The following is a 21,335-nucleotide window of genomic DNA, read 5'->3' as shown; positions in this document are numbered from 1 at the left end:
AATGAAGCATTGACGAGACTGTACCGCCATTAAAATACCATCCCCAAAAATAAAGGATATTCTCGATTTATTCCCGTATGTACCTCTACCTTGGAGTCGATACTTTACAAAAATCATAGACACACAAGAAGCAGCCACGGATAAAAATACAGAAAATCCAGACATTGAGGATGATGACCAAATAGAATACAACTAAACTTTACTTATTATTTCTTTTTTACTTCTAGTTTTTTCTTATGTTAGTTTTACTCTAGGTTTCCACTGTTTTGTGATTTGTTTTAATAAATACCTAAGTTACTTAAATTTTGTAAGAATAAAAAGTTCAATTTCATTTTAAAAAAATCACGTTTAGATTCAATAAAAGTGTTTCAATTCAATAAATTAAATTTCAACTTAAACACTTTTAGTGAATGTGGCGTTAAGAGTTTTGTTTAACCATACCTAAATTTTTAAATTTTATTTCTGTGAGTCACACTACTAAATGTGTGAAAAAAATTAATTAAAAATAAAAAAAGTTATGTAATTGAATTAAAAAAAAAGTACAAAATTATAATGTTGCCCACTTTTTGTTGAATTCGCCTTTTGTAATTTTTTTTAAACGTAATTTTCTCGAAACTTGCTTTTGTTGAGTTCGCCCTTACTATCGGCAACGCCTCAATTGATACCTATTTTTATTTTATTTTTATATATTTTTTATGGACTATTTAAATTAATTGATGCTTCTACTTAATATAAGTGTTCTTGTATAAGTGTTAAGAAGAGTGTTCATCATTTTTTTATAACAAAGCTTTTTTCGATTTTATGACTTGACAACATCGGAAACTGTTCTCTTTATTGAGTAACTATAGTACGATTCTTAAAGTTCCACGCAGAAGGCGCGGTAGGCGCTACACGAACAGCTGTCAAACGTCAAATCTGACAGTCAATGCCAAACAAAAAGAAAAAAAATCTGGCTGGGATCCGGGAGCATTATTGATTTAGAGGAGATTTTCTAAATTTTATGAATAAAAGGCAGGGATCAAAGTAAATTTTAAAATTTTATAGATTCGTCGCCGTTCTAGGCCACTCTTTTGCCCTCGTTTATATTCAAAAGTGTTTAAATTATCGCTAGTTTATCTTGGGTGTTTACAAAGTGTTCCCTTTTTGTTATTAAAAAAAGGTAAGAGCCTATAGTTTTATAACATGGAGCTGTAGTTTCATAACAAAATAAACTGGTCTTTATTTAATATATTTATACATATAAACAAAACCGTTTGTTTTATGCAGTAGGTTAGAAACTGTTTCAACTTTATTCCAGTTTACACAGGAAATGTCAGGATTTTCTAGGGACCTTTATCATCAATATCATTTTGTAATTTACTTTAATTTTTTTTGCTTTTTTTCTAGACCCTTACTGCCAAAAATGACTACAACAATGATTGCAGATCAAGAATCTACAATCAAAGATTCCCTTTTTGATTTTGTAAAAGGACACATTCCTGATGCTGACTTGAATTTAATTGACGAGATTGTGTTGTCCTATGTCATTGCTTTTTTGGAAGATGTCGGTTCTGATTCACATTTTGATGTTGAAGGTAAGTCCAGGAATGCATTCATGTAGAAATAGATTTTGTCTCGAAAGAAACAATTCATGCCACAGTAAAATCAATATAAAATGAGCAAAGATATACATTTGAATAGGTAGTGTATAAAATTAGTGTAAAAAATTAGAGAAACTCTTTGAAACTTTAAATATTGTTCCAAGATAGAAAAGGTAAAAAGCCATTGGTGTCATAAATATGAGAAAAGTTGTTCAGTTTAAAATTTATTTAAACTTTAGTATACACTTGTATTAATTTTAAAGTAAATTTTAAATTTAAAGTAAACAATTACTCAATAAGACTCTCTTGTATATACAGACCACCTTCTACTAATACACATAATTTTCTTTCGGATCTCGAAACTTTCTTTACAGATTCATTTACCAGTCAGATTGACATTATGTTAGGGGATATAAATTTGAACCTTCTTGATGAAAACAATAATGAAATTATTACATACCAGGCTATTCTGAACCACTTCGGTTTTATTTCTACCATAAACTCAGCCACTAGGGTTACAACTGACTCATCTAGTTGTCTGGATCATATATTCTTGAGAAAAAAAAATGGTTCTAAGATTAATTGTTCTTCCTTTGTCATTCAATCTGCCATAACTGACCATTTTCCCACCATGTTGCATATTACTGATACAGTTGGGTTGCAAAAAAACAAGGAGGAGGTAAATTCTTATACAGTTAGAATAAATTATACCATATTAACAAATTTTATACATAATCAAAATTTTGAAAGCATTTTTAACAATGATGATCCAGAACTAGCATTGGAAATTTTATACAGTACTATTACACAAGCATTAAATCATTCAAAAACCCAAAAATTATGTCAAAATAAGTATAAAAAAATAAAACCATGGATCACAATTGGTATAATTAATAGTATCAAAAAGAGGGACAAAATGAAAAAAACACTACTAATACATAACAATTTGGAAAACAAAACTGCCTTTAATAGTTACCGTAATACCTTGTGCATGTTAATCAAGAAATGTAAACAGGATTATTACAAAGCCAAAATCGAGTCTAGTGGTACTGACCTAAAAAAAATATATAAGATAATAAATGAAGTAACAGATTCAAACAGAAACCAAGATTTTAATTTTAACGTAACTAACAATAATTCTAGTTTTAATAATAAGTTGGATATGGCAAATTTTTGCAACAAATATTTTGTTGATGTCGGTTACAATATGTATAATAAAATTAAAAATCCTCCAGATTTTCTGCAAATAAAACCATCCACACAGGCTTCAATGTTTCTAAGCCGGCTGTTTTCACCCGGAATTGATGGTATTACAACCGATATTATAAAACATATTCATATCTATATTTCTTCCCCTCTCGCACACATTATAAATTTAATTTTTCAAACTGCAAAGGTCCCAAAAAAATTTAAACAAGCCATAGCAAAACCTATTCACAAGGCAGGTGATAAATCAAATATAAATAATTATAGACCCATAAGTATAATGAACATTTTTTCTAAAGTCTTTGAGAAATGCCTTAAGGACCGTCTGGTGGAATTTTTTAATCAAAACAATATAATTTCTAAGAACCAATTTGGTTTCCAGAGTGGCCTCAGCACAACCGATGCAGTTTGTGTGCTTTGTGAGCAAATAACAGACCATTTGGATGGTGGCAGAAAGTGTCTTACGGTCTTCCTAGACCTAGCCAAGGCATTTGACACGGTCCCTCATAACAAATTGCTCCAAGTCCTAGAATCCTATGGGATAAGGGGAACTGTGTTAGACGTTTTTGCTGATTATTTGATGGATCGAGAGCAATCCGTCAAAGTTGAAAATACTATAAGTGAACCCCTTCAAATTAAAATGGGCATCCCTCAGGGGACTGTTCTGGGTCCAATTTTATTTGTAGCATATGTAAATTCCTTAACCAATATGTCAATACAAAACGGTAGTACTATCTCTTATGCTGACGACACAGCAGTAACTTTCTATGGGGAAACATGGGATTTGGTGAAGGAACATGCTATAAACGGTATAAAGAAAATAAAACACTGGCTAGACTCATTTAAATTATCATTAAATATCACTAAAACTATTTATATAGCATTTTCCCTCACAGCTGCAAACCGTCCATCATTTAATAGTATTTACATAGATAGTCTTATGGATAAACTTCATGAAGTTCACTCTACAAAATATCTTAGAATCTATATTGACAAACACTTAAAGTGGGACCACCACATCCTTAGACTATTAAAAAATATTCGAAAACTAATATACAAGTTTTATGTGCTCAGGGAAATATTAAATAAACAACTTTTGATTTCGATTTATAAAGCAATTGTGGAATCACTACTAAGGTATGGTCTAATTCTTTGGGGTGGGATATACCAAAACACATTGACTTCTTTAAATGTAACCCAAAACTACATTTTAAAAGTTATTTTCAAAAAAAACAAAAGATTTTCTACTGCATTACTTTATTCCAGAAATATTTTTGATGTACGCACATTATACTGTTGGTCGCTCTGTATATATATTCACAAGTCGAATAAATTTAAGAACTTTGTTCAGTACCAGACTAGATTAAATGTAAATAGACACTTATCAATTCCAACTGTTGCCACTACTATGAAATTAAAATCAATTTTTTACCACGCACCCAAACTGTACAACTTATTACCACCATTTATATTAGACATACAAAAGCTGTCAAAAAATTTTGTAAAATATCTGGGGATTACATTTATGATCATTTACATGTATTTAAAAAACTACTTACTGTTAATTAATTTTCATATTTCATAGCTTTAGGCATTCATACATGATCGTGAAGGATTTTTGTTTTCTAATGTTTAATTATTTATTGGGTGTTAAATGGAAACTTTGCAATAGTTAGTGGATGGGACATATTTTGTTTAAATATTTATTTTTATAAAATTGTTTTTGATTTTTTTGCACATACAGGTATTTGGTTACCTAGGTGCACCTTAAAATGTACTGAGATAGATTATAATTATTGGATTTTATTACACATACTTTGTAAAAGCTTATATGTAATATATCTGATTGATTGATTGATTGATTGATTAATTTTAAAAGAAGTTATGTTCCATATCCTTCATTTTTAAAGATCGATTATATATCATATGCAAAGCATAATGAGATGTAGGTATACTTATATAAAAAAATCCCTTCAAAATTTCAAATTTGATTTTGAGATATTGTTAATGCATGTACTTTTATATATGCATAACATTATGTGTTGTTGCCTTAGAAAAAAAACCTGTTTTTTCAGAGAATTACTTTATACAAAAAATATGACTTAAGGAGACTGAACAATGTTTAATTATTATTATACTTACCTAAGAAATAATCAAAATAAAGAGAAAAATCAAATTCTCAGAACTTTATCTATTGTATCAGAAATAATTAAAAGTTTGTGTAAAACCAGATTATTTAAACTTTATAAAACTGGCAAAAAAACAAGCAAATTTACTTTGAGGGCATCTAAAATAATGTCAATACTGTAAAACCTTTTATTGGCCATTAATAAAACCTCATCTGATGTAAATAAATATTGCAACAAAGTTCATTATCATAATTCTGCTACCTTAAATAAATTTAAATGCATATCAAAGATAATTATTCTTTAAAGTGTTCTCCACACAATATTTTATTAATTTATTTTGTTCACCTCTCAAAGAACTTGCTTCAACCTGACAAATAAAGAGGTTGTTTTAAATGTAAAGAGCGATGTGTTTTTAAAGAAAGCAAATCTGAACTTTTTGGTTTTCCTTGCGATATATGCAAAAGGATTATCTGTAAGACTTGTGGAAACATAATATCTGCATCAGAAGTCAGAGTCATATTAATGGCTAATAGAGTAATGCCATTCGTCTGCCCTGCATGTAGGAAAAATATGTTTAACATTCCGAACATTGTTAAAAGACTTACTGAACTTGAGTCATTGGTACAAACACAAGACTCTGACATTATAGGAAAAATTGTAAAGCTCGAGCAACGAATTGTCAAAATGGAACAATTAAATGAAATTTCTTCTAAGTCTTCTAGTTCTGGGAGGTGTGAAATGGATTCCATTTCTGACCATAATAAAAACAATCAAGAAAATTTAATAAACGAGATGTTGGAAAGAAAGAATAGGGCGAAAAATATTATAATTTATAACGTAAATGAGTCAAAAGCAAAAACTCAGACAGAACGGAATCTTGAGGTTAGCAACACAATCAGGGACATATTGAAGAATTTTAATTTTAACAAGGATGGTGTGAAAATTTTTGACTTGGTAAATTTGCGGCAGATAGGATTCGTCCAATTAAAGTTATTTTGGAGTCAGAGGAAGATGCAAAAAGTGTGCTAAAAAATAGGAATCATATAAACATTCCGGGTGTTCGGATAAATAGTGACCAAACAATTATGCAAAGGGACTACTATAAAAGTATCAAGGCAGAGTTACAAAAGCTTGTTGAAGGTGGTCAAACTAACAAAATAATTAAATTTGTCAACAATAAACCAACTATTGTGGACAAAAAAGAAAATCAAAAAAACTCGCAGTAACATCTAATATACTTTTTTCCTCAGACATAATTTACCTTACTGCACAGAGTATTTTAAAAAATATAGATCAAATACGACAGAGCATTGCGTCTTTTAATCCAAAAGTTATCTTGCTAAGTGAAACGCGGACAACAACAGACATTGACGATAGCGAATTGTATATTGAAAAGTATACATGTATTAGGTGTGACTCAAACAGCAGACATACAGGTGGTGTTTTGATTTACATTAATGATAACTATACATTTTCAAACATTAAAAAAATTGAGCTAAAGGATAACTTTTGGTGTAAATTTATTAAGGTGAATTTAGGATCTCTTGTCTGCATATATCATTCTTCATCAAGCTCAGATTCACAGTTCATTGAGGGATTTGAAGATATATGTGATTCTGTACTTTCTAAAAATAATAAATGTGTTTTAGTGGCTGATTTCAATGTTAATTTTCTTAATAACAGCTTTTATAGTATTAAGTTAAAAAATTTGTTTACATCCTATGGAGTGAGTCAATAAATCACTGTACCAACTAGAATAACGGATGTTAGTGCTACCTTGGTTGATTATGTGCTCACAAATCAAAATAACTTATTGGTGGAGGTGCATGATACTCCAAAAATTACTGACCATTCTGTTATTAGTGTTAACCTCTGCAATAAATTATATGTACATGAAGAGGTCAAAAAGTATAGAAATATAAGTGAGAAAAATCTTAGCATTATAGGGTTAAAATTGTTTGAATGTAATTGGAATTTGAACTCTGTCAATGTTGAAGTTATTTTTAACGAATTATTGGCGAATTGTTATAAGGTGATTAATGACATTGCTCCTATCAACAATTGCAAATACAAATCTAATTTGCCTTGGCTTGATAATGAGGTTTTTGGATAAAATTAAAATTCGTGACAAGGCATATAAAATTTTTATAAATTCAAATGATATTGAAAGACCAAATAAATGGCAGGAGTTCAAAGCTCATAGGAATAATGTTGTTAATCTTTTGAGATTGAAGAAAGAACATTTCTATTTTGAGAAGATAGACATATTTAAGGGTAATCCCAAAGAAATGTGGAGGACATTGAAGAGTGTAATGAATGGAGGGGTTTCTAAAGTTCCAAATTCAATTTTGTTTAATCGTGAGGGTGAACAGAGAGTCTTTACAGATAGCTCGAAAATTGCAAAAATATTTAATTTTTATTTTGTTGCTAGTATTGAACAAATTCATGAAAGTATACCAAGCCAACAGAAGTGGAATAATATTGATGCCAATTTAAATTTCGAAATGTCTAAATTTAAGTTATTGACTTTATCTGATGCTCAAAAAATAATTAATAAACTTGACAATAAATGTTCAATACATGAAATACTAAATGCAAAAATTTTTAAATCTTTATTTGAAACTATTGGTCATGTTATATTGAATTTATTGAATACATCTCTTAGCTGTGGTGTGCACAATTATTCCAATTCCAAAGGTCAATAATACAATAAATGCCAGTGAATTTAGACCAATAAATACTTCAATTGACCTTATCTAAAATAAAAACTGATCTTGATAATAATAAATATGTGGTTGGGGTGTTCTTGGACTTAAGGAGAGCTTTTGATAGGGACTTAAGGAAAAACTATTGATAGGGACATATTATTACAAAGATTAAAGACCTATGGCTTTGCTGGTATTGTTTATAACTGGTTTGTTGACTATCTAAGTAATCGAAAACAGAGAGTAAGGTTTAATGGAAATGAGTCTACTGAACTAAATAACAATATGGGAGTACCTCAAGGAAGTGTTTTGGGACCTCTTCTATTTATATTGTATATGAATGATATTGGGCTTTTTGTAAATTGTGAATTTATAAACCTTTTTGCTGATGACACATTTTTGGCATGTAGTGATACAAGTCTTAACAGAGCAGTAGATAAAATGAATGGGGTATTGTCACAGATATCATTATATTTAAATATTAATAAGTTAAAGTTAAATGTGGCGAAAACTAAAGCAATAATATTGACATCTAAGTATAAATATCGGAAAATTGTGGATATTAGTCCTCAATTATTAATTAACAATGAACAAATTGAATTTGTAACATGTATGAAATATATTTGGGTCTGCAACTTGATAATTTGCTTAACTTTAAAACTCATTGTGATTACATTGAAAATAAAATTGCAAAAAAAAATGTTCTTTTTTAGTAGAATATCAACAGAAGAAGATAGAGATAGAAGTCTATCTTATCAATCTAAATTAATGGTTTATAATACTATCATTCAACCACATTTTGACTTTTGTGCCTCAGTGCAGTACTTATTTAATATAAACCAGACTAACAGACTTCAGAATCGGGGCATGAGGGTGATATTAAATGCACACCGCCTTACACCAATATCCTTCATGCTCAACACTCTAAATTGGTTTTCTGTTGAGAGAAGGTTTTGCTTTCTTTCTATGATTTTTATATATAGGATTGTAAATAATTTAGCGCCCCCTTATTTCAAACAGTTCATTACTTTTAATAGAAATGTCCATGATTACCCTACAAGAAATAGTGATGATATTTTTATTCCAATAGCAAATTTTAGAAGTACCATGAGTTCTTTGTTTTTTAAGGGTTTTCAAAAATATAATAGTCGTCCTCGAGAAATAAAGGAATCACAGTCTCTTGATCGGTTTAAAACTGTTCTAAAGAATTATATGAATAATATAAATTAGTTTGAATAATATAAATTAATTTGGAAATTGGCGAATTAGGGCAATAAACTAATGTGGTTGGTGGAAATTCATTTATTTGTTTGTTTTTCTTTCAAGAGGGTGAAATTGTGCTTATTATTATTTTTTATTTGTTTTTTTTTTGTTGTTACCTAGTTAGTTAACTTACTTAGTATAAACTAAGTTACTTATTTAGTATAGTTTTGTTTTTATGTATATTAGATGTACCTACTTAATAAAGATATATTTCATTTCATAATATAAATGGCAGGTGGCAACATTTTTGTGACAGGTAAAAAGCAGGAGTTTTAACAGGTAATAATATAAACTAAATTATCTGAAGGTAAATTCTGTATAAGCTTATGTGAATGTTCCACATAGATAGCTACTTTACACACATATTCTTTGAACAAATACTCTCTTATCTAGTGAGTTTAAGTCATCTCCTGAAGATGCTAACATCATTAGCGGAACACATGTCGAGAGTAAAAATAAGGAGTTTTGGTTAGTGGTAAAACAGTCTTGTAATTTGACTCTCTTATCTGTAACTATTTAATAAACAAATAAAAATATTATATTTTTTATTGTCAAGATTATATTGCTATTGCAAAATATACAAAATTCCTTTAAAACCATTTAAAATTTATTATCGCTATTATTTGTTACAACACAATCATTTAAATAATTTTTGTAATGATAATTTCATTTGGTTTGAATTATTAAATGCATGTAAAATATACTTTACATGTCCTATTGGAATGCTTTGTAAACAGCATTTGAATTTATGATACCAAGCCAAATTATAAATATAATATGGATTTAACAGTAAATCCAATAAATAAATCAACATCTTATTTTTATTAATATTTGATTTATACAGGGTATATAAGTTCCTTGAACATAACTTTATCCACTTAGCAGGGGTCGCATTCACCCTTATTTTTCAAAAATGGAAGGGGCATGTTGTGATACATGTGAAACAAAATTTAACATCAACTACTTAAGGTTTATTATCATCAATTTTCTATGAGTTCTAGATCCTTTTCTGATGAAAACATACACTATTTTAACAACTTGTTGTCCAAAGAACATTGGCTGTCAGTTATTGAGACTCTGGATTTTGAAAGTAAATTTTCTTATTTCTTTGACACATTTTCCAGTTTATTTAATATGAGCTTTCCTTATGTAAACAAATCGAAGCCATATCACAGAAAGTCTCATCAGTAGATAACACCATTGATAATTAATGAGGGCAAGCAATTGAGGCTACTTCATACTCAACTAAAGACCATTCATGACCATGAGTTACTGACATCCTATAGAAGGAGATTGAAGGTAAATAGAGAAAATATTGTAAATGCTAAAAAAGCCTATAATTCAACAAAGTTGCTTACTTCTAACAATATAACTCGAGCCTCATGGGAAATTATTAACTCAATCACTCAACACTAATTTCGTTACTGATAATGGAAAGAAAGTTACTGGCAACCTCAATATTGCTAATACATTTAATAATTTTTTTATACAGTCAGTGTGAAAGATCACAGATAATTTTCAGGCACCCATGGGAATGAATGTGCCTTTCAACAGTTTATCCCAATCTCTTTTTCTATTCCCTCTCACCGAAGGAGAACCACTTGAGATTATAAAATCTTCCTCCAGGAAAAAGTCATCAGGTGTAGACGAGGTACCTTGTTACTTATTGCTAGCATGTGCTGAGCATATTATCTCTCCACTTACCTATCTTCTAAATTTATCATTTCAGTTTGGCTATTTTCCTAAAGAGCTAAAATCAGCTGTTGTCATACCTCTTCATAAAAAGGGGGAGACAGCAGAAGTGAGTAACTATAGGCCTATTGCTCTCCTCTCTGTATTCTTAAAGATCTTTGAAAAATCTTTTAAAAGAAGTCTTATTGCATTTTTAGATTCTTTTGCTATCCTGTCATGTCATCAGTTTGGATTCAGGTCTGGACTCTCTACATCAGATGCTATAATATCTCTTTATACAAATATATTGAATAATTTTGAATTTGAAATTTAAATCTGTTGGTATCTTTTTTGATCTTACTAAAGCATTTGATACCATTAATCATGCTTTACTATTAGATAAGATATTTCATTATGGTATAAGAGATCTGGCTTATAAATGGCTTAAATCATATTTGACAGGTAGAACCCAGGCTGTTAGATTGAGAGTTGGTGGTCAGGTGACCATATCTGATTGGGCAACTGTAGTCACTGGGGTTCCACAGGGTAGTGTTCTTGGGCCCATTTTATTTTTACTTTTTATTAATGACTTGCCTCTCCTGGTTAATGACAGCTACATAACACTTTTTGCCGACAATACATCAGCAGTTGTCTCGGGTACTGACTATCGGTCTATCCACTCAAAAGCCACCAAGTCTATAGCTGATATTGCGGGGTGGTGCCAGAAAAATGGTCTTTGTTTGAATAGTTTGAAAACCAGTTTCATTGTTTTCACTCCGATTTGAGCTATTCAGGACCGGAGCTTACTACTTAGAGTCATCAAGTAAAGAAGCTTCAAAGACTACAAAATTAGGCTATAAAATACCTTTATAATTTACCTAGGTTGTTTCCTACTGCTCAGTTATATAAAACATACCAATTTTTAAAAGTTGAATCGATAATCATAATCGATAAGTCTGGAGCGATGTAAGTTATTAAAAAAAATTATAAATAAAGAACTTAATTTATAATTAATTTAAAATTTAATTAAAAAAATTAAATTATTTTAGCTTTAGCTTTATTTATAATTTTTTTTAATAACTTACATCGCTCCAGACTTATTATCTGTTCAACTTTTAAAAATTAGCTTTTTTTTTGGTAACTAGCTATTTTTTAAAAAATTATAAATAAAGCTAAAGCTAAAATAATTTTATTTTTTTAAGGTATAGGAACTTATTTTTCTAAGGTAACTTTAGCTATTTTTTAAAAAAATAGCTAAAGTTACCTTAGTTACTAAAACTAAGGTAACTTTAAATAAGAGTAGTGACTTTCACAATTATTTAACGAGGGCAAGACAATGTGTTTATCTAACAAAATCAAGGACTGACAAGCGGAAAAAACGGTGTAATTAGCCAGTCAATAAGGTGCTATAACGAACTTCCACCATTTATTGTGAATATAAAAAAAACTAGTGTGTTTATAAAAAAACTAAAAAAACATTTGGCGGAATTAAATGCTGTGTCTGAATGACCTATTTTGTTGAAACTAAATCAATCAATCAATCAATGCTTTATTATCATAAAATTTAAAATTTGTTGACAAAGCTATTATTTAAATAAATCATACAAACAAAATATACACAAAGACAAAACAAAAAATACAAATATATAAAAATAAAAAATACAACAAAACATACAAAAAACTTAACAATTTTATAAATTGTTTAGGTCACATTTCCTTAAAATCTATCTAAAGTTTTATATTGGAGAAAATTTATATAGTTTTGGTATTTTTTGTTTTGGGGTTGATTTGTGGGTTAAAGAGATAAATATTGAGTTGTGTTAATTTTTTTTTATAGTTTATCTAAGCTTATATTATCATGTATACTTAACTGACTATTTAAAATATTTCTAATGAAGGACTTGTTATCAGTTTTGTAAACTGTTTAAAGTTCAGTAATAAAGTTTAATAAAAAAAAAAAAAAAAGTAGCCTCATTCAACAACACACCAAGTTCTTGGGAATTGTAATTGATAGACATCTATCGTGGGATCCTCAGGTGGAATCTGTGTGCAATAGATTGTCCTGCAGCAATTATGCCATCTTGCAACTTCGAGACTATGTGGATGCATATACACTTAAAAGCTTTTATTATGCCTCTATTATGGTATTGGGAGAGTGCTAATAAATCAAAAGCGCATTGTACGTACGATGTTTAGATTTTCCTTCAGAGAAACTTGCCGTGGTACTTTTAAAAAAGAAAAAATCCTAACTATAATTAACATCTATATCTTGGAGTGCACATGTTAAGTACATAAAAATCTTTCAAACTACATGAGATCTGGAGATCTTAATTTTTATCAAACTCGAAATGCGGATAAATTATACATCCCTTTTACCTGGTTGTCGCAGGTACAGGATGGTCCGGAAATTACATCTCTCAAAATTTTTAATTATCTCCCATGTAGAATAAAGAGAGCTAAGACTTTTCCAACTTTTAAGAGGGCTCTTAGGACCATGTTAGCTGACTGTCCTTTTTATTCATTGACAGAGTTCTTTAACTGTACATTTATTGACTAAATTAAGTTAAATTTGTTTTCTTTCATATCTTTGTAATTTTATACTATTTTCATTAGCATTTTAGTTTTTTATTGACAATTGCTATACATTGTTATGATGTCGATGGAAATAAATGATTTGATTTTATCATTGATCAAATTTTCATTAAAATGGTTTATAAGGTTGATCTAGGGGTTGCCGAGAAAAAGTTATACTACATCAAGAAGTACATTTTTGCAGTATCTGATATATTATTCTATAATTTTAGAGTGTTCACTGATGCAGATTATTAATAAGTTGCTGGTATTAAAATTATTGAAGACTAATATTCCTCCTTTAGATGTAACTTTACAGATATTACTATTGATAAACTTAAATTGAAGAAACAATAGATTTCATCAAATCAACTTAAAAAATTATATTGAAAACTGGCCAATGAAATTTTCTTCTGGTTGTTATGCAATAAATAGAGAATCTGATCAAAGTGTAGTTACATAATATGCCTTGATTGAAACTAACTTGTAGCTGCTCTAGATACCCACTATCTTATTATTAGTTATTCTGGTTATTCTTTCAGATAATATATCACTTGAATTCAAAAAAATATATAGGATTCTGGTTAATAACGCAATATCTTACTTGACAATCAGAAAACATTACTTTACCTATACTTATAAATAGAGATAAGAAAGTTATCTATTTCTAAGTCTAAAAAATGGTAAGGCATATTACACCGAGCATAAATATTTCAATGGTCAAATCACCTAACCGTGATAAGAACAATTACCTTTTTGTTTATAAGTCTCATTTACTGCACCAGTAAAATTATATTAGTAATACATGTTGACTTAAACTAGTAATTAAATATTTAGTCTAATTTTAGCTTTTATGTATTTTCTTTTCTTGCCTTAATGCATTTTTAAATATTGGCAATGAGCTTTTTACTGATATCTAATAATCAAAGATATTTCCATTTAATTTGATTTATTTTTATTTCTTTAATTTTTTTTTGTGGAAAATAGTATTTTAGTATAAGCATCTAAGCCTTTTGTTATGGTATATAAAAGAAGCTAGTGAAAAATAATGATTCAATTTGTTTCGAAGTTATAGATTTTTCTTTGATCTATCTTCAAATTCCATGAAGGAAGATCATTACAAGAAGTGTAATGTTTATTTCTGTAAATAATACAAAATCTACTTTGGTATAGAATACAATTGATATATTTTTGTACAAAGAGAAACTTATGAATTTATTTGCATTATAATATTCTAGATGCTATATTAAGCTAAAAGAAATGTTGTTATAATTTTGATCACTATTGTACTGTCTAAGGCATTTCAATAATTTAATTTCTCCATAGGTTTTTGTGAAATGATGGAGGCATACTTTCCAGAATTCGGGGCAATCAATCACAGCATCGTCTGTGAATGGATGTTTGCCCTAGAAGAAAAACTAAGCAAAACATCCAATCAGGTTGAAGCCAAAAGCATTAATATTGATATTAGCTTGCCCGAAATAGTTCCTAATAAAGTCAAAACCAGGTTGCTTTATTGTAGTTTCAATAAAACACTTATATAATAAATATATTTTATAGAACTCATAGCAGCAACTCCGAAAGCTTCGAAACTCCAAAACGTGTTCATAAGTTGTCCGAGATGAGCGATGGCGGGTCCACTGACAGTTCCTGTTGTGACTTTCCTGATGAAATGGATATTTTGCAGGAAATGTTTCCGTCTGTTTGTACTATTGAGGTATGATTTTAATTTTTCAACATAAATTTATTATCTTTTTTCAATGTGGTTTTTTTTTAAGGTTAAGCAGTGCTTAGCGATAGCAGCTGGGGACATTGAACGCGCCACCCAAATTCTAATTGATCGTCAAGAAAACGGGCAATGCTTAAGCCAAAATAATACTTTGACCATGCAAGTTGCCAAGCAAACTATTGACGATGCTGAATTGAAAAGCAGAATTATTGAGAGATATTCTTATGTTGATAAAGACGCTTTGAATAAGGTAAGCAAGATATACACTTTAAGGTTGCGATAAGTAATAGTTGCCGTCAACGATTATCTTTGATTTATTGTCGCATTAATCTAGATGTAGCTTCAATATGATAAATCATTGAAATTTGAATCAACCAAATTTAGTCAAATGTAGCTGTAAAACAATTTTTTTTCTTTAATAATAGAGGACTTTTTGCCCTAATTTAATGAATATAATATAGTTGACATGTAGAAATCTAAAGGTACACTTCAGACTGAATAATAATTGAAACTGTTTGAGCAACCGTAGTAATCCTCACTACACTGGCACGGTTTTTTTTATTATTGAATTGACAACAATTAAAACATCTAATTATTAGGTATTCATTATAAACAGAGCGACGATTACACTATAATATTTATTTTCCTCTATAAACAAATTATATGTTACATCATCCGCTTCGAATATCAAATTGGAATTTATTAAAATTATTGGAATTTCTAGAAATTGTAACTTGCAAATCTTGGTTATGGAAAAAGTAAAAAAAAGTGTCTTAAGTAACGCCTGGAAGACCATGCCTCTCATATCAAAGAAAATAGATTATCGTTATCAGTTACAAATTTCGTGACTTTTATAGTAAAAATCAATTTAGAAAATACTACCTCACACGCTGAATTATTGAAAAGAAGAAGAAAATAGACTTCTTCACGTATTTAAAAGAAAGATGAATTTATATCTTCAAAAATTTGTCATATATCTTCTAACTACATGAATAAAAGAAATCCTCCTTTTTTGAATAATTGACCGTGTGAGGTAGTATTGATTGTAAATTGATTTTTACTATAAAAGTGACGTAATGACCAACAAAATATGAATTAGTCACAACAATACAGATTTTACTTAGATTATCGTTGACGGCAACTCTTATATTAATCTGAGATTATATATAATACAAAATATACAGGATGTTCCATAAATAATGGTAATTAATTTAACTCCATATTCCTTTTTAAATCTATTTATATAAATTTTATTTAATTGTTTGTTTTTAACAAAATTTGGAATATAGTTTTTTTATATGATCAATTTTAAAACGAACGTTTTTTCATTCCCCAGCAACATTTTGTTTTTTTTGTAACCTTTTTTAATTTGTTATTTTTAATATGCATTGTGTAAATAGTTTTGGTTAAAAAAGATATACTTTAAAAATCTCGCTACGAATAACCGTTTTTGAGATATTTACATTTAAAGTTTTCAACGTATTGAACGAAAATGACATTCATAAACTATTTAAATTGCTTTATTATACTTCGAATAAAAGATAAATTAAAAATAAACAATATGAATATTTGTTAATAAATGACCTCCATTTGTCTTAATACATTTTGAAATTATTGTATTGAAAAAACGTCGAATCTTAAAAAATTGCTCGGTTCAAAATAACTCAGCAGCAGTTAATATTTTTATCATTAATTGCTCTCTTGTGTTTATTGTATTTTCGTAAACAGTTAAATTCATGTATCCCCTCATGCAAAAACCGAATAAGTTAAAGTCTAGACGTCGTGCGGGCCAAGGTCTTCCACGTCATATACAATAAGTAATAATAATAATAAATATCGATAACTAATAGAAGTAACAACAAGAACGCAATAAAAGGTAATAGATCACGTTACTAAATGTGAGCTTGAATTTGTATAAACACTCATCAAAGTAACTGACGAGAAGATAAACCCCTATAATGACAATAACATTTATAATATTTTGTTTAAATCCCATATTAATATAATGTGTCAGAATTATATAATAATAGTTTACATGAACGGTGCGATATTTTTGTTGACAGTTTAAGGTTCATTATAGAAAGTATAAAGTAAATAGGTGATGCACAGTCTTTCTAGTATATATAGTTAATCTGTTTAAGTACATAAAATGTTAAACATTTTTATTTTCCATTTATACATATTTTGTTATTTTCTTTTTTCTTTCCTGCCTTGCATGTGCTGAATTATCAACTTCAACATATTGTTTCTCTTTTTTTCAAATCAAATTCTTTCCTGTAATTGGATAACATTGGATAACAAACCTGTCCGAAATAAATGCTTTTTTTATAATAATTCATCTTCTCAGGCTCAGTTTACCTAACAAACATTTGAACTTGAAGTAGGTAAATAAAATTTTATCTTGGACGGATTGAAACCTTTAAATGTAAATATCGAAAATCGTAGCGAAATTTTTAAAGTATACCGTTTTTAACAAAAACTGCTTGTACAATACATATTTTAAATAAAGAATTAAATTATGCCCGAAGTCTGAAAAAGTTACAACTTTAAAAAAAATATATATTATATTATAAGTATTGCTGGCGTTCTCTATAACATAATTTAAAAAAAATGTTAAATTTAAGATTTGCCATATAAAAAAACACCTTTGTCCAAATACATCAAGTTTATCACACTGCATCTTGGTTGTCTTTGATTTTTCAATTTCAATTTATCCAACAAATATAAATTTATGTACAGAATAACAAAATATAATATAAATATTTTAACACTATCCCTACAATTTTAACTGGACATGCACCTAGGTACAACGCACCTGTATTGTGCATGTTTGTGCAATTAAATCCTTATCTACTTAAATAAATGTAAGTACAGTGAAAGCTCCCATAAGAGGACACTCACGATTCCGTAACTTTTGTCCGCTTATGGGAGGTGTCCGTTTAAAAGAGAGTATAGAGTATAAATAACGGGGTATATAATCATGAGGAAATGAGGTTATACATAATCATCATGAAAATGAAATAGAAACTCGCCACATTTTTAAAGTATGTATTTATGCTATATATCTATATTTATGTATACGCACACAAATGCTTAAATCCATGGTACGAGAATTTAAAAAAAAAACATTATTCTTTAGCTTTTTGAAAAAAGTTTAAAATGTTTGTCTGACGAAATTTCACCATCTTTTGCTGAAGGAGACAATTTTCGTAACAACTTTCTAAATTTTTTAAATGTTGAAAGCAGTTAAATCATCTTTAGCAAATTTTTTCAATATAGAAATATGATTTAGAGCTTCCCCATATGAATTTATAGTTTTTGAACCTCTTAGTGAGTCCACGCCTTTTTACATCCAAACTCGAAAAGTTGTCAATGGCATTTTCTTCTGTTATGTTATTGTCATCTACTTTCTGGGGGTCTGCTACTCCTAAATGTTTGGCATGTCGCAGTAACTGAGCAAGTGTCGCTAAGGGCAGATCGTCTTCAGCATCGCAATAATTTTGCTCAGCAAATTCTGAGCTACATCCACTTTTTCTGAATCCAGCTTTGCGAAAACGTTTCTTAATTGTAGAGGAATTTACTTTATCCCATGCTGTTTTTATAAAATACAAAGCTTCTAACACATTAATAGACTTTGTAAGCTCAGATAAGCTTTAGACATCGTCAGTTTTTTTTTAAATATGTTTTAAAATCAAATGCCGATAATAATAATAAATAATACCTTGATCCAAGGGCTGACAAACTGAAGTTGTGTTTGGCGGTAAAAATATAATTTTCACATTTTTCATTTTCAGATCACGAGGATGAGAGCATGCATTGTCTAAAAATAAAAGAACTTGCCTTTTTTGGATTTCCATTTTCCGGTAGAATTCCAGTAACCACTCAGACATGATTTCTCGGGTCTTCCATGCCTTTTTGCTGGATTTCCAAGTCGCTGGTAGATCCTTAATAGCAACGTTTTTTAAAGCACGGAGACGAGCCGCTTTCCCGATCACAATCAAATCGCATTTTTCACCGGCCATATTTGCATAGAATAAAATGGTTAGTCTATCTTTAGACAACTTTCCACCCACACATGTTTCTCCTTTAAGGGACAGAGTTTTGTCGGGCAATGCGCGAAAAAAAAGTCCACTTTCATCTGCTTTCTACACGTCTTCTGGTTTGTAGCCAAGCAACATGGACGGAAGTTTCTCCAAAAATTGTGACACATCAACTTGATTTACTGCAGCAGCTTCGCCAGATATACACTTGAAACTCACACTATGTCTCTTGCGCCACTTTTGCAGCCACCCGTTGGACGCACTGAAATTATTATAGCCCAAGGTAATAGCGATTTCTTTAGCTTTCATTTTCACTAACGGCCCTGAGATTAGATTGTTCTGACTTGTAGTCTATAGCAAAACCTTCCTTTTTTAAAAAACCCTTCTTTTGATTTATTCTGTTCTGTTCCTGATTGCCATTCACTCCTGATATCTTCCTTATTTTTGGCAATTTCAGCTGCTTGCGTTTTCCCAATATTAAACCTCTTTGCCAAATAATGACGAATTGAAACACTTTCTCTGTCTAATACGTTAACAACTTCCATCTTTTCCTTTAACGAGAGCATCCTTTTTTTTTGGTGCCATTTTATAGTTACAATAATAAAATATCTCAATCAACTACGAATTTTCCTTAACTGAAGATAAACCACAAGATTACATACTGGCACAGTATAAAGAACAAGACAGTAGGTTCACTCTCTTGCGGCCGTTTGAAGTAGGGACTTCTAAACAGTGCCGACTTTTTTTACGCGGTCGTAAATCATTATTTAGTTTCGACGGCAATCCTTTACGATACGGGGGGTGTTTGAAACATTTTTAATAAGGAATATTTTCGTACATCGCGGCGGGCAGCGTGTAATATATGGAATTTTTTGAAATTAAAGGCACTTTGTATTATTGTTAAAATAAAATTAAAAGAATATTATTAAGTATCTTTTTTGAACAAATAACTGTAAGAAAAACACTTGGTAGATAGCTTTAAAATTAAGTTTATTAGAATGTACGCAATAAAATCTTAGCTTTACGTTCCTTTCATGCTCTTTTCTTAACTGACCAAGAAACTACCTACCTAATATTACATACACTTAATTAATAATAACTTCGTTAATATACCAATTTTTTAAATATTTAATAAAATTTACATAATAATGTGATAACAACACTCAGCATATGGAACTCGGTAACAGTGAAATATAAAAAGGCAGTTAAATAAAAAAAACTTATTAAATGCCTAATTATTTGCTTTTTAAATAGGGGATGAAAGAACAAACCACTAAAATTCAAATAAAACGAAAATAGGTGTTTTACAACCTAGAATTCATATAAATATGCAAAATAAATATAGTTTTACATTGGGGATTATAGTACACATCAATATTTTGAAACTTAAACCATTAAAAACCACCCTTAATGACGAAAAAAATGCAGTTTTAAGTATGGTTAGACGGTATAAGTGGCTAAAATTTATATCATTCAAATGATTGCAATGCAACTAATAATAAATCGGATAGTTTTCACTATTAAAAACCACCACTAATAACAGAATATTATCAAAAATTTTGCATTTTTTTAGATTAAAATCACGGTTTAAAAAAAATATGTACTCTAAATCGCTGACACTTTTTGAATTTTTTTGTAGGATCTCAATTTGCCGAGATATTTAAGAAATACTGAAGAAAAGCGTCTATTTTTTTCTGTAAACTATATATATCCCCTTTTACTCCTGCAGCCATCTACGCAACATATCGCCGGCATTTTTAAAGTACAAAATTTCCGCACAACGCTATTATAGTTCTAATATTGAAGACGCCCCTGTATAACGCAGTCGCCACCGGGCAGCAAAAAAGAGTAGCATCAGAAAGCGAGTGAGAAAGGCAACATTTTGGGCGGCGCTTAGAGTGATCCTTCTATTCTAGTTTATGTTCGGTGATACTGGCTAGCCAACGAAATGCGTAAATGGGGAATCACCTAATATAAATCGGGGAATTACCGAATTTTATGTATGTAGATATGTGTATTGCAATAAGCGGAACTAAAAATCGTCCGGGTATTAGAGTTTCGCGTCCGCTTATGGAAGATTTTTTGATCACATACAGAAAAATCTATTGTCCGCGTTTGTTTATAAGAGCGTCCGCTTATCGGAATGCATTTAACAGTGAAAATGATATGCTGAAATTCAGTTCCAGGAACTTTGTCCGGTTAAAAGAGATGTCCGCTTATAGGAGCTGTCCGCAAGAAGAGCTTTCACTGTACCTATATTTTAATTCTTTTTACTCTAAAAAAAAATAAATATAATTCTTTTTAAGACAATGGAGCCATACTATAGCTCTCTCAAAAAAAAAAAAAACAAAATTAGCCAAAATACATAATTCATAATTCCTCCACATAACACAAGTTATAATATTTTTTATCATAACTACACCATACATTAAAATACATTT

General features: G+C 29.6%; 1 protein-coding gene across 1 annotated transcript in view; it reads left to right on the top strand.

The window, feature by feature from the left end:
• Window positions 1-933: 933 nt before the first annotated feature.
• The window catches only part of LOC126750231 (CUE domain-containing protein 2), a 32,210-nt gene continuing 11,808 nt past the window's right edge, over window positions 934-21,335 (top strand). Inside the window, exons 1-5 of the mRNA XM_050459779.1 lie at window positions 934-1,159; window positions 1,387-1,574; window positions 14,452-14,632; window positions 14,686-14,842; window positions 14,904-15,104. Of these exons, the coding sequence (XP_050315736.1) occupies window positions 1,403-1,574; window positions 14,452-14,632; window positions 14,686-14,842; window positions 14,904-15,104 (711 nt within the window). The 5' untranslated portion in view covers window positions 934-1,159; window positions 1,387-1,402. The remainder of the gene's footprint in view (window positions 1,160-1,386; window positions 1,575-14,451; window positions 14,633-14,685; window positions 14,843-14,903; window positions 15,105-21,335) is intronic.

This window comes from Anthonomus grandis, chromosome 2 (assembly GCF_022605725.1).
Source record: "Anthonomus grandis grandis chromosome 2, icAntGran1.3, whole genome shotgun sequence".
NCBI lineage: Eukaryota > Metazoa > Arthropoda > Insecta > Coleoptera > Curculionidae > Anthonomus > Anthonomus grandis.
The sequence above is the reverse complement of the archived record's forward strand: the minus strand, read 5'-3'. Positions and strand labels throughout refer to the sequence as shown.